General features: G+C 40.3%; 1 protein-coding gene across 3 annotated transcripts in view; it reads left to right on the top strand.

Moving 5' to 3' along the window:
• ena (ENAH actin regulator enabled) overlaps positions 1 to 14,218 on the top strand; it is a 47,063-nt gene that overhangs the window by 24,723 nt on the left and 8,122 nt on the right. The window contains exons 5-9 of one of the 3 annotated variants that reach the window (XM_071593473.1): positions 2,291 to 2,364; positions 4,519 to 4,873; positions 4,917 to 5,019; positions 6,745 to 6,966; positions 10,547 to 10,844. In XM_071593473.1, the coding sequence (XP_071449574.1) occupies positions 2,291 to 2,364; positions 4,519 to 4,873; positions 4,917 to 5,019; positions 6,745 to 6,966; positions 10,547 to 10,844 (1,052 nt within the window). Of the gene's footprint in view, positions 1 to 2,290; positions 2,365 to 4,518; positions 5,020 to 6,744; positions 6,967 to 10,546; positions 10,845 to 14,218 lie in introns of those variants that run through there. The other 2 variants (XM_071593472.1, XM_071593471.1) reach the window with 2 other exon arrangements.

Raw genomic sequence — 14,218 nt, 5'->3', positions numbered from 1 at the left:
AGTGAAGGTGTGAGAGATTGCTAATGATGTAGGCACCTCACATACATGGGTGCATAATATTTTTGATCAACATTTGGTGATGAGAAAGCTATCCACTGATGATCATGGAAATTGATTGCAGTTGACCAAAGACAAAGTCATGAGACATGTTGCAAGGCCATTTTGCAGCTGTTTCAGCAAACTCCACATGACTTATGAAATAATTTCATCACTGTAGAAGAAACACGAATACAATGCCTGACAGATCAAACCAAGGAACAGCCCAAGCAATGATTTGTCAGTAATGAGTCTGCAACAAAAAAGTGAAAGAGCTTACCTTAGCATTGGAAGGGTATCAAGACTATTTTCTGGGATTTCTAAGGAATAAATAATCATTGACCATTCAGAAAAGATTCTAACTCTACCTAAGTGGACACCCTGCATCATCATTGGGCAATTTGAAAACTGAGCCTTTGAAAAATATATGCATGATTGGTCATCAAAAAACCATCATCACAACAGCATATCAGCATTCTCCACTGCAGTTGTGGCTGCATAATTGACAGAATTACTCTTTTAATTCTGTATTCTCTCTATTTACCACAGTTGATAAGCCCAATATTCCAGATTTGAATCACTTGGACTACTACCTCTTTTCTAGTATGATGAAGTGACTGAATGGAAAGAGATTGTATTTAAACAAGGAGGCGATTGTGGAAGCAAATGGCAATTTTGTGGAGTTGGAACAATCATATAATTTGGGGAGGTTTAACTAACTGGGGAAGTTCAGGATGAAATATATAAGCATTAAAGGAGAATATGTTGAAAATAAAAATGTTGTGTCCTGAAGTATTAATTAGCTTTCATTTTGTGTGGACTTTCAAACCTTTCTTCAACTATGATATTTAGGATATTTTTATAATATTTACTATGTGTATTTTACTATAGGTTCATGTAAGGATATGCATTGAGCAGCTATTAATAATGATTTGTTCTATAGTTTTAATAATTTGCATTATTTCTATAGCATGAATAAATAATATATAAATGTAAAGAAGTTTTATCACTTAATTGGTGACTGCACTCATTTGATAGGGTCTTCAAACTTGGCATGTTATTAACTGGAGGATATGGGTTGCATCATTTCTGAAAATATTCAGAGAATTTAACTTATTAAATCGAATACTTAATTTTTTTTTCATGATGTGTATGTACAAGTTTAAAATTTTTTACAGTATAGCTGATGTTTTGTCTTATTTGTAATATTATTTCCACCCCAAAATTACGTACTACTGTAAATCCTCTCTAATCCAGATTCTACAGGGCCAGTGTGGTCCAGATTAAGTGAAATCGTGACTATCTTGGGATTTGACCCTCGCAGGAACTTTTCTGGTTTGAATTTCTTTTAAACTGTTGATCACTGACAGCTTCTAATGACTCCAAATGATATGTTACAGCCCCAGAGTTTAAGGAGCTTAAATTTAAATATGAAATATTTTTATTTAATTTAAGTAATGTACTTATTTTCTAAAAAAATAAAGTCTGTAACAATTCATCAGTGGCCCTAAATTAGGGGTTCCTTATATGTTATTAAAAACTTATTAGAGTAAGCATATTCTTAGTTTTAAAATCTCTGGTATTAAGTTGATGCTGTGACATGATCAGCCGTAGCTATTTTATCAGCATCAACTTCATACATTAATACATACTTAATGGTAATGTGAATTTTCTATTTTTCCTTCTGCATTTTGTAGAATGACCTCTCAGATTTATTAGGCCTACTATGGGTAAATATCATATGAACCTGGTATGATACCATTTAGCCTATTGCCCTTTTAAGTTTTTCCTGTTAAGTTATTATTTTGATTTTGTATTCATTTTCAATATCCTCGTTTTGATGATTTGTTTTCAAATCTATCATGAAGTAATGATTTTCATTTTGTTCAAAGCATGTTATGCACAAAGTACTATAGTGAAGTACTATAGTAGTTACATAGGTTGAACATTAAGTAAATACGCTCCTTTTGCTTCAAAAACCATTTGTATTCCTTAAGTTCTTGCCCCCTAACTAGTGTGCTCTTTATTTTCTGCTCAAGACGTTGCACCAAGGCTCAATGAAATAAGATCAAAATCTTGCAATAATTAGTGTAAAATTGCTCTAAATTAAGATTTTGCATTCAGATGAATATAATGAGAATTTCCCTCTATTGAAGACAGATATTATTTTTTGTTGTTGTTAATGTTAAAGTTGTGCATTGTTTTCACACAAGTGCGAATGTGAGTCTTTCAGATTTTTACTTATTAATTTCAGTTTAATTGACAGGACCATGACAAGAGAGGATGTCGCCATTATCCAAGAGAGAAGAATGTCCCAGCAGCAGCAATGTAAGTCGGTGAGATCTGTGCCCCCCCCCCCCTTTGCAATGTTTCCTTTCCCCTTCCCTCTTCATTCCCCACTCTCATATTAAATTGAGATTGCCGGTGTGTTAGTATATGATGGTCTTCCATGAGCACGATTTAAAATGGGAAAACAAATTTGCATCTGCAATGCTCACTCTTTACACATGAAATTCAAGTCTCTTCTATACCCACATCTTACCCCCTGCAAACCACCTTCAGGGTGTGTGTTAGGGGATGTTAGATTGTCAGCTTTTAGAAGAATTAGTTATTTTTGACCTTGGATAAAATTTTATTTTTCTGGCTGGTTTGAATTGTTGTTTGTGCTATTTTCTACTTCTGTGGTTGTTAATTGTGTAAGGCTTCATAATCCATGTGAGTCTATCCAATAGTAATCATTTGCACTCAATTTCTCTTTTTATCCAGCTTTGGTGTTAATATCTTCTGTTAAGATGTGTCTAATTGCTTTCTATCAGGGTGGAATACACCTGCAATATTATTTATTTTACAGTATCAGATAAATGTTTCCGCAAAATTCTCCAATAACAACATGAAAATGAAGGCTATTTACATATCTCCTGCAGTTTCTTTGGAATTTGTCAAGGTATAAACAGCCTAAGTGTTTAAAAGTTGGCTTTAACCTCGTGGACTGTGGCATGTCGCGCACGACTACTAATGCCTGTGAAATTTTATGTATGGTATTTCGTCACAACATCTTGTTCCTTTAAAAGCTCCAAAATTTCAAAGTTTAAGAGGATGCCTCGATAGTTTAACAGACTAAAGCACTTGACCAGATATTGAGGGATCTGGGTTCGAATCCCAGTCAAGGTGAACGATTTTTACACTGAAATTATTGCATTGAAAAAAATCTCCCATAGTTATTTGAATTGGTTAAAATTTTACTCAGAATTTATTTGCTGTGGCCAAATTCTCATGTTTATTCATTTGTCAACATGCTTCAAAACTCTAAAGGAACCGCCACCTTGTGATCATGTCTGTATTTGAGCCATTGACAGTGAATAGGGGGGAGGGCAGGAGAGTGTTAGAGCCAAAATGTTATGCTATCATATTATGATTGTTCAATTGCTATTTGTGAATTTTGCCCCTCAAAAAACAATTACAAGGGTCAGGACGACAAGGGAAATTTGAATAATGGATGATGTTGGATGCCTGAGTAATAGAGTTCCAATATTTTTTCTATACCCCTGGTCTTGGTCTATGTGATATGTGAGATGGTTCTCCATATTATTATAATTCCTACTTTGCAACAGAATTACAAATTTGGGGTGGTAACCCAGTCGGGAATACGTCTGGAATCAATCAATTTCTTGATATATTCTTGATTAAATGCGGAAAAGTATGAAATTTTCCAAATGGGGAATGGGAACTTAGATATCTGAAAATGGTTTGATTCTGAGCCCTGGGAAGAAAAAAATGAGGAAGATAATGGCAGGCTGGTCGGCAAATGAAATCAAGAAAGTAAGTGGACACAGTCAAATGAGTGGTACAGATATTTCAACAGATTATGATATTGTCAGTTTAACTACAAAGTATACAGTTAGTTTCATTTGTAATTCTGTGGAAAAGTAATAATCAAAATAGTTTATGGGTTTCACCAAGCTAAGCTTGCCAAAGTACTTGATTTCAACTGATTGTGGTAAGGTAGATTTCAAGTGCCATGAGGTTGCTTGTGGAGCATCATGCTGCTCAACGTTGAGGAAGATAAATATTGAGCGGCAAAATGCTCCATAGACAACCATCCTGAAAAGCAAATTTCAGCATCGCCGTGAATACCTACAATCTGAGTTCTTAAGGGTCATACAAAAACTAGTTTCAATAAGCAGAATGTGTGCATGTAATGATGCCAGGGAATGATACACTCTGTTGAAGAGTAAACGGATGAGCCAGAGCATTGTGGTGTGTGGGTGATGCAGAGAGGGGGAGCGGGAGGTATCCTCGAGAGGAGAGGGCCTGCCCACTGGCGCGTGCTCTCCCGGGAGAGCAGTGCACTGCCGCCACCCCCATGCCCTCGCTATCTCTCTCTCTCTCTTTCTCCCCCACCCACCCATCCACCCACCAACCCACCCACCCTCCTCTCTCTCCCCCCCCTCTCTCCCCACCACTCGCCCCCGTCTCTGGCAGTAATTGGAACGATGGCTGGCCCTAACAGTGCCTCCTCTGTCCCCCCCTCCTCCCTGCCCCCGGGCCACCACCGCACCTCTTCGGCGCCGCCAGCGCCCCAGCAGCCCCCCGCCCCCCCACCCCCCCTGACCCCTACGCCCCACCAGCAGCAGCAATCGCCCTCCTCCTCCTCCTCGATGGTGGTGGCCGCCGTGCCCCCGTCCCCTCCGCAGCAGCAGCCGCCGCCGCCGCCAGCCCTCCCCCACGCCCCCCCCGCCCCACCCGTGCCCCCCGCGCCCCCGCCCCCCGCCCCGCCGGCAGGTGGACCCGCGCCGCCCCCGATGCCTGCTGGAATGGCGCCGCCGCCCCCCGCCCCGCCGGCTGCCGTCATCGCCGGGGGCCCTGCACCTCCGCCGCCACCCCCCCGCCCCCAACATGAGCCGGTCGTCGAGTGCCGATGGACCAGAGACGTATTCCCTGGCGTCGGCGCTGCAGAACGCGAGGCTGCGCAGGGCCAGCAAGGTGAGTGCCAGCAGGGGAAGGGGGATAGGGTTGAATTCATGGTGGAGAGGAACCAAACAACGAATGGCTGCAGGTGCAGTGTTGGCTCTGACGGGAAGCTAGCATCAGCAGTTCTGCTGCAGATTGATCACACTTTACTCTGCTTGCCAGGCTGAAGAGTGGCAACCTTACCTGCTGGCTATACCAGAGGTTGCAAGTTCGTTGCCAACCTAGTAATTTGGTTTTCTCCCACCTCAGAATTGGCTATTGTGATTGACTTTATTTTTGTTTCATCTTTCTAATCTATTGTATACATAGGCAAAATGTAGGATATTTTTGCATTAGTGCCAATTCAAAATTGGAATGGGTTAGTTTCTGAATTAAAGGTGTCATTTGTAAGTACTAAATTGGATGCTGGATTTCATAGCAATTTTTTAAATGGCTACTACTGATAAGGCCCTTCATTGTTAAGTGGATTACATTTTCTGGTTAAAATGATGCTGTGAACTATTGGATAGAATGGTACATCTTCCCTAGGAGCTCATTTCCCAACCCCTAAATCGGAGTAAGTCTTAATCCATGCCCATGCCCTTTGGCTTGGGCTTTGGCTTTCCTCTCTCTTTTTTTGGTTGGGTATAGGCATCTGGAGTTGGGCAGTGTCTTCCTATAATGTCTTGAACTAATTAATTTGTCACAAAGTTCAAATTCAGTAGCATGATTCCTCATCAGCTGAAAGATAGGGTACATTAGCCCCCACTTGATTATCCGTTATAAAGGGGAAATTGGAAATTATTTGTGAGTTTCACAATATATTATAATTGCATGGTTTTGACAACATCAGTGGTAATGTACATTAGCATAAAATATTTACCAAAATGGGGAGGCCCTAATTTTTCCTTTACCATTGATTTCTACATGTCTTTAAAATGCTTTGTGCACACGTTTATTTTAAATATTGGCTTGGGGTACATGTTTTATCCTATTCTGAAGCCTTATTAGCTTGTATGTACTCTTTATGTCCCCTTTGCTTTTTTCAACTATTTCCCCTAATTCTTCTCTTAATGTCTTTCTTGTGCAAGAGACTTGAATATAAGTGTCTGACATCATAATCACAGCCATGTTTAACTTGAATCAACTTGCACTGATCTATTTTCATCCCATTCCTATTTCAGAGATAACTTGTAGTTCCTTGAGTGTATAATGATCTAGATTGATTACCCTCTAACAGAACTCATGGTCATGCAATACACTTAATACTACATAACTGATTTTGGTTAGGTTTGTAGCATTAATGCACTATAATAAATTTCTAAAATTTTTGAATGCTTATAAATTAAATATTTTTTACAATGCAACAACTTCCAAGTGAAATGCGCATTTGCAGATGACTTTGTTGAAAGTGCCTGTCTTTGCATTCCTCGCAGTTTATTTGAATTGTTAACGAATATATTTGGTGTATTTATGATCAAGCATTCACATTAAACTGATACTATATTGGTAATTAGTTGTTACTCTGTAATGGCCAAAATGATATCCATTCTTTCCAAAGAGCCTCAGACTTTGTGAAAGTCTCTTATTCAAAGTTATGATTCTATTTTTGGGAGTGGAATCACATGAGCCTCTACTTGAATCCAAGGTGCCTTGTTTGATTTCTGTGGTCAAACTTTCTTTGTGCCACTTTTGGAAGAGGTGGCTGTGGTCTATGGAAACATGAGCGTGTGCTTTTATTATGTATTGGCTCCTCAGCAGGGGAGTGCCCCATCTCCCTTCCCATCACAGTCAACGGAGAACAGCGGGAGCAGCACAAGCAGCAGTGGAAGCAGCAACTATGGCACGCTGGGCCGAGGAGGGGGAGGAGGAGGCAGTGGTGTTGGTATGGCCAGCATGATGGACGAGATGGCAAAGACGTTGGCACGCCGGAGGGCTGCTGCCGAGAAGCAGGACTGCACAAAGGTTGACATGCAGCAGGTTCGGCATCCCTCTTTTTTCTTTGTAGACACTTGCATGGTAGGTGTTGGCAAGTCAAGTGTTTTCCCTCCAAATGTTTTAAGTCATTCATTTTATATATAAATATTAATTGGAAGTCCTACTCTGTAGCTGCCAGCTATTATGTAGGTTCATTTATGTAAGCATAAAACATAGTTAAAAGTCACAGCAAGAGTTTTAGATTGCACAAGAATTATTTTTTCCTCTGTTTCAATGTCTCATTACATGGTGTTTACATCCTATTGTATTTTATTTCTACTATTGATGTACAATGTGCCCCTCCATACACAACTGATATATTACATGGCACATTGTATACTCTCCCATGGACTACAACCTAGATGTGGTGGAAGAGCTTTTGCATTTTGATGACCCCTAGAGCTTTGCTGGCTGGAATAATTGAAGTATTTGCTCCTACTACGGTTGCCCATCCCAGATAGGTCAAAGGGAATTAGACTGACGATTGGTAGTCATAGAGCATCTGATCCTCAGTGGGATGGCCATTTGAGTGATGGTGTTACATTAACAATAATATAAAAGATGGTAAAATGAAACTACCTCAGTTAATTTTCCTAGGGATGTTATGTAAAGCATGAGTGATGGGAGCAGCGCAAAAGACACAAAAGAGGACCAAATTAGTTAGAATAGAGTCTCAAAATGGGGATGACGTAGAGGATAAAAAAATTATAAAACATAAAGCAAGAAATGGAGAGAGTAAGTGTAGATATTAAAATGCTGTGCCAAGGGAGATGGAAGGATAATGTAGAACAAAATCACACAGTAATATACAAAGCCTGTCCCAAAAGTAGTAGGATTGAGTCAATTCAAAAATATTTATTGCCAGAATTGATACATTCACTCAGAATCCTTTAAAGTAACACCTTTGTGCGTCCACACACCGCTACTAGTGGGTTTTCCACGCTTTGTGAGCCTTCTGGAAGACTGCACCTGGAATGCTTCTAAGCTCATTCATCATGGCCTGTTGTAACGCTTCCACTGAGCTGTAGTGTGGCATCCTTTCAGCATGGATTTGAGGTGGGGGAAGAGGAAGAAGTCTGTCAGGTGGGGCATTGTCTAAAAAATTTGATCCTCACTCACATGAAGTTGATGCACATCACTTGTAGGGAGCCAAGTTCATTAGAAACCATGCAAACACTTCACATCTGAGATCCCTGTCCAACAGAGCCTTCACTCATGAAATATTTTCATCACTTTATGGGGTTGAGGGGCATCCTGAATCTTCAGTATCTACTCTACCCTCCCAAAACAACTTCTACCACTCAGAAACACCCGAGCTACCTTGAGCATCTCATGAGTCTCTTTCATAGTTTTTCCCAGTTTCATGCAAAATTTGATGGGGTCATGCTGTACCAATAACCGGTTCCTTGCGGAGTGGAACATGGTTATATTATTAAGGTTTTGCTAACAAATGATCTGCACTTCGCAAAGGCTGGGAGCCAACTGCCTTTAAGCCTCTCCTGAGACTCCCCTCCCTCGAACCCAGCCAGAGGAACCACATCCCATCCATCTGTCTATCCGGGAAAAAATAAGTCATACTACTTTTGGGACAGACCTTGTATAGTGGTGGGGATGAGGGCCTGCAAGGAGCGGTAATAGTATTGAACCAAAATGTAGGGAGAATGGTAGTTAAGATTGAGCAAGCTACTACTAAAATATCATTAGTAAAATTGTTAAAGGTGAACCGATGAAATTGATCCTTGTTCAGGTGTACATGCCACATTCAGGCGTACATGCCAATCATAAATTAGTAATAATGAAGTGTGGAGTCCAATTCAAAAAGATAAAACAGGAAAGATGGTTTTAGGGAATGGAATTTGGAAGCATTAACCAGAGTGACAAGAAAGAAGTATCAAAACCATGTGTTCAAGTGATGATTAGAAATATAGATGAGAGTTGGAAATAGAAATTGGGAACATAGTATGAGGTAGAAGGAAGTATAGAGTTAAATAATAAACTGAGGGAAGAAATAGTCAGACAGAAAGAAGCGTAGAGGAATACATAGTACGAGGGTGTGGAAATTTTATGACGTACAGGCGAAAGTAGTGTGCTGCAAAGGAAGGTGAAAGCACTGTCCAGAAGTAAGAAGGGAAAATTCATGAAAACAATCCAAGATAAGCCAGGAATCCAGGATATGTGGATTTTAACTTAGGGAATTGGAAAACGCCTGCTAGAGCAAGATCTGGAGAGTAGGTTAGCTGGGGGTTCAGCGGTTTGCTGTTTTTGGCCAAAAAATTGGTAACAATCAATTATGTGTGTGCCAGTGTGTTGTCGTGATGAAAGCACCAAGACAAGGGTTTTTCTGCATTACTGGTCTCTTCTGCAACATGGCGTGTCTCACCTTCTCATTACCACTATTTAGTGTTGCCCATTCACTGCTTGTCCTTTGGGAAATATTCATAATGAATAATCTCTTTCCAATCAAAGCAAACGATCGATATCACATTCCTGTTCAATCGTGACATTTGAGCTTTTTTGGGTTGAGGGAAGATGCCCTTTTCCGCTGTGAAGACCTGGCTTTGGTTTTTTTATCATAGCAATAAACCCAGGTTTCATCATCTGTGACAATTTATTTTAACAAGTTTAAGTCATCGTGGGAACGATCAAGCAGTTCCTGACTGATGTCGTGATGTTTTTGCTTATTCATCTATAAACACTTGTGGTACAAATTTGGACGTGGCACGCTGCATGCCCAAATTTCCGTCAAAATGGTGAAACACAAATCAACAGCAATATTAACTTCATTGGTAATCTCCTTGACAGTTAACCTACTGTTTCCATGCTCTAAATCATTCACACTGTTGATGTGGGCATTGTTAGTTGATGTCGATGGTTGTCCACTTCTCAATTCTTCATCAGTCGAAGTTTGTCCAGACTAGAAGGTTGTACCAGTAAAATTGTGACTGACATATATGCTCTGCCAAATACCTCTTGAGCCATTGCAAATTTTCAGTTGCTCTTTTCCTGAGGTTAAAACAAAATTCAACGCACATGCACTGCTTCTCTAACAGCTTCATTCTCACAGCACAAGAATTTGTACAGCAACTATGCACAAGCTGAGACAAGAATCGCTGTAGTGCAGAGACAAGTTGACAAAAATGCCACAGTCGAGGTGGTGTTTGATTTCTTACAGATGCCACTGGAAGGCGACAACTCACTGATTGTGATCTGTCAAGCAGTCAACGTGTAGAAAGTTCAGTCTCATCTTTTTTTGTGCAGACCTTGTATAACTCTGTAGATTCGTATGTTTTTGGTAGTTTATTTTTCATGTAAATTATTACATGGCTATATTAAATATCAATATTGTGTATCCTGTTTGTCAAGACTCCCATTTGCACCTGATGTTATTGCAAAAATAACTTGGTGACTCGATTTAAACTCTCTAAATATTATTTGATCTTGATAAAACTTCACCATCAGCGTTTTTAAAATATTAGCAACATAGGATTGATTGATAAATGATGCAGAATTCAAAAAGGAAGCAATACTTAAGTGTGTGTGAAGCCTGGAGTTGTCAACTTGTCCCCTTGTTAAATTATTGCAGGAGGGGGATGGTGATAAGAAGCCCTGGGACAAGGGACCACAGGCCTCCGGTGGTGGTGCTGCCACCAATGGCAGTGGCTCCAAGTTCTCGAATGGGGCATCGGATGGTTCCCCAAAGCCATCCCGCAAACGGTTTGGGTCGGCCTCAGAGGAGTCAGGGCGGCCATCTGGTGCTGCTGAGGGGGCATCTTTGTCTGCCATCAGTGCCGCCACGCCCCTCGAACTGGAATCCTTGAAACAGGACATCCTAAAGGAGATGCGCAAGGAGCTGGGCCGGATGAAGCAGGATATCATTGATGGTGAGTGGGAAGGAATTAATTGATTTACATGGACAATGAGAAGCATAATGACGGGCAACCAATGGATCATCCGGTCATTGTACCCCAATAAGCCATTTTTTCACTGCATCGTATTGCAAAAGGTTTGGGCATTCCTAGAGCCAATAAATATTGGTGCACGATGAGATGCTTCCATATGAGTGGTCCCTCAAGTGCAGGGACATCTGTTTCTGGGAACATCTTTAGTTTAGATTTGTTGACAACCCTAATAAGCAAATCATTCATAGTATGTGGTAATACTGCATAATACACCAATAATAGTGAAATATGTAATTACAGGCAAGCAAATCTACTTACTAAGTTGATAAAAAGTAATACTGTTTGATCTTGGAAATAATGGCTTGAAATGACATGTGGATTTCCTTTGTTTGGGTGGAAGCTAGTATTTATAGTTAATTCATTTATTTAATTATAAATTATTTTAGAGGTGGTTATCGAGCTTAAGGTTACTTGAATGGCAAGTTATGTGTTTGGCCCCGCAAGAGGCATTCCCTCTTATCCCATTCGCATCCATTGCCTTTTCTCCCACCTTAGTGAAAATGGCTCATGACATTAAAGGAAGGGGATCAGGATGGTGAGGTGGCTAACGTACTGGCTTCCCATCCAGTGGGCCCAGGGTCAAATCCCAGTGGTGGCAGATATTTTTCAGTGGTATCCTGATCCCTACTTGAGGTGTGTGGCGGTTCATTTGTTGATGTAGCAGTTCATTTGTTTGTGCAATTCAGGGGTGTGCCGCGAGGTGTCACCCTAGGCACGACCCACGAGGAGGCATTTTGACCCACGTGGAAGTAGTCACTTCTCAACCCCAGCCGAGCGTTCATCCCTCTTGTGCACGTTGCGCCCGTGGCATATATCTTACCGTGTTGACCTTGGTCTTTTATCCACAGCACTCAGAATAAATCTGCTGTTCATTCAAACGCTTTATATGTGCTTTATTAGTATTTCCTAGCACCGCCTGCGCTAAAATAATTTCCAGCACTCCCTCCCACAAGGTGCTTTGTATAGGGCACTTTGGGGAGCGCGCCCGAGTCCGTCATATGGGACGTTAAGCTGCGGACCCCTTGGTACCTTTCGTTAAGAGTAGGCTAATGCCAATGCCAGGTTTTTCTCCACCCTTCATCCTTTCCTGTCCATCCCTAATGGTGCAAATGATCTTAGCTGTCGGTGGCCTTTCCTAAAACTACGACTACATTTATGAAAGGTCTTCCGCCACACTGTAATAATTTATTCACCTGGCTCTTGAGCATACAGTTAATTATGAGTGCTCTAGAACATTGCTTTATGTTAGCATGAGTTACTGCGAATGTTGCTAAAATTGGTTTTTAAGCAGCCTTATTTATTTTTCCTTTGGAATGATTGAAAAAAGGAGAGTTACTTCCAAATTAGGCTGTAAAAATTATTTATAAAGTGTCATCGAATATTCATAACTGAAACACTCGTAGGTGAATGGTAATGTAGATAAAGCTATCTGTATTTAATGCTGGGTAGAGGTGATTGAGGCTTGTATTGCTGAGATCTCTGAAATGTCTCTCGCTGGGAACCACATAGCAATGTCCTTTGAAGCCCTAAGTTTGGTTCTCTGCTGTAACACCCTTCTCCGAGTGCCCGTTTTCCGGTGGCAGGAAGTGTGAATGTTGGTAGATATCATTGGCAATGCTAGTCTTAGCCAAACTTTTCTATTAACCTTTTCTAGGATAATATCCAAATCCATAGGGCTGATTATCCAATTGATAAATCTAGCAATTTGGTGTAGCAAGCACACAGATTTATCATAAATAATTTGAAACAATGACATGAATTTAAGTAAAATGAACTTCACAACTGATATGTTGCATTGCACATTGTATACTCTCCCTTGGACTACAATCTTGATGTGGTGGTCGGGCTTGTGCATTCTCTTCATCCCAAGGGCTACTCTGGCGGAAGCAATGATATTTGCTCCCGGTAGGGTCATCCTTGTTGGATAGGTAGAAGGGTGGAAGCCAGACACAAGGTAGTCTGCACAGTATCTGTACCTCAGTGAGATGGCTGCAAAGGCATCTGACCCCAGTTGGGTGGCCATTGAGTGATGATGTCATGTTCAAAACACTGATGAGTAAGGCAGCAAAAGGCCAGGTCAGTTAATTATACAGTAATGATGGATATAGATCTAAGAGTGAGTCTGGACAACAACAGCACTTGGCCCACGGGGCCTTGTGTCATTCCTGGCAGGAGGAGGGGTAAGGCTTCTGAGGTTGTCGTCACAACAACAACAGCAGCAGAGAAGAATACACATAAGATAACTGAAAAAGGTGGAATAGAGGATTGGAAGGTTAGGATTGTGTTGAGGATGGGAAAATCAGGAAATATAAAGTGAGAGATAGAGAAAATAGAGATATTTTAAAGTTGTCTTAGGTTAGATGGTAGGACATTAGGGTATTGTGCAATAGTTACAGGGTAATATATACAGTAGAGGGAAGACAACCAGCTAGAGGTGGTAGTAGAAATGACCAAAAAGGTAAGAAAAGTATAGTTAACAAAGAGCAGGCAAGTTATAAAATATTTTTGGTAAAATTAAAAGCTGAACCAATGTATGTGGTCATTGTTCAGGCCTACATGCCATGCCACTCAGCAGTAATAGGTGGGAAGAACTTGATAGGGTATACATATGATCAATTAGAAGAAATAATTTCAGGTGTTTCTGGGAGGAAACATTTGATAGTGATGGGGAATCGGTAAATTGAGAGATAGGCATGAGGAAGAAGACTGCAGGTTAGGAACAAGGAATGAATGTGAAGAGAAAGCAATAGAGTTCTGCTGCAAATAGGGGTTAATCATAGTGAACATTTGGTTTAAAAATCAGCATAAGCATAGGTGTACATTGAAAATGCCTAGGAATTTAGATGATAATAATTCTACTTATATTATGGTTAGGCTCAGATTTAGAGACAGCATAATTAATTTACACCGTTTTCTGGGAGCTGATGTAGATTCAGATCATAACTTACCACTGGAGAACAATAAAGGAAAAAACTGATTAACCACTCCAGCCAGTATAGGTATTGAAATGCCTGGGCCCCACTTCCGTTATTTCATTCGTTCAAATCTCTCCCTGTTGCAGCATTGTTGAAAATAATTTATATATTTTTAAATATTTATTCTAAAATTAAAAAAAATTTACCTTATGTTAATTTGCTTATTTTATTTAGTAAAAATTTTATTTACATTATATTTTATATTTTCACTTTTTTATTTGCCTTCAAGTTTCGAGCCTCTGTTATTTTTGTTCAGTTTTGTGTGATATAATTTGAAGCAATCCTCTAAATATAGGCCTGCATTGCAGGTGGGGCACCAGT

This window comes from Hetaerina americana, unplaced genomic scaffold (assembly GCF_022747635.1).
Source record: "Hetaerina americana unplaced genomic scaffold, ioHetAmer1.1.p SCAF_6, whole genome shotgun sequence".
NCBI lineage: Eukaryota > Metazoa > Arthropoda > Insecta > Odonata > Calopterygidae > Hetaerina > Hetaerina americana.
The sequence above is the reverse complement of the archived record's forward strand: the minus strand, read 5'-3'. Positions and strand labels throughout refer to the sequence as shown.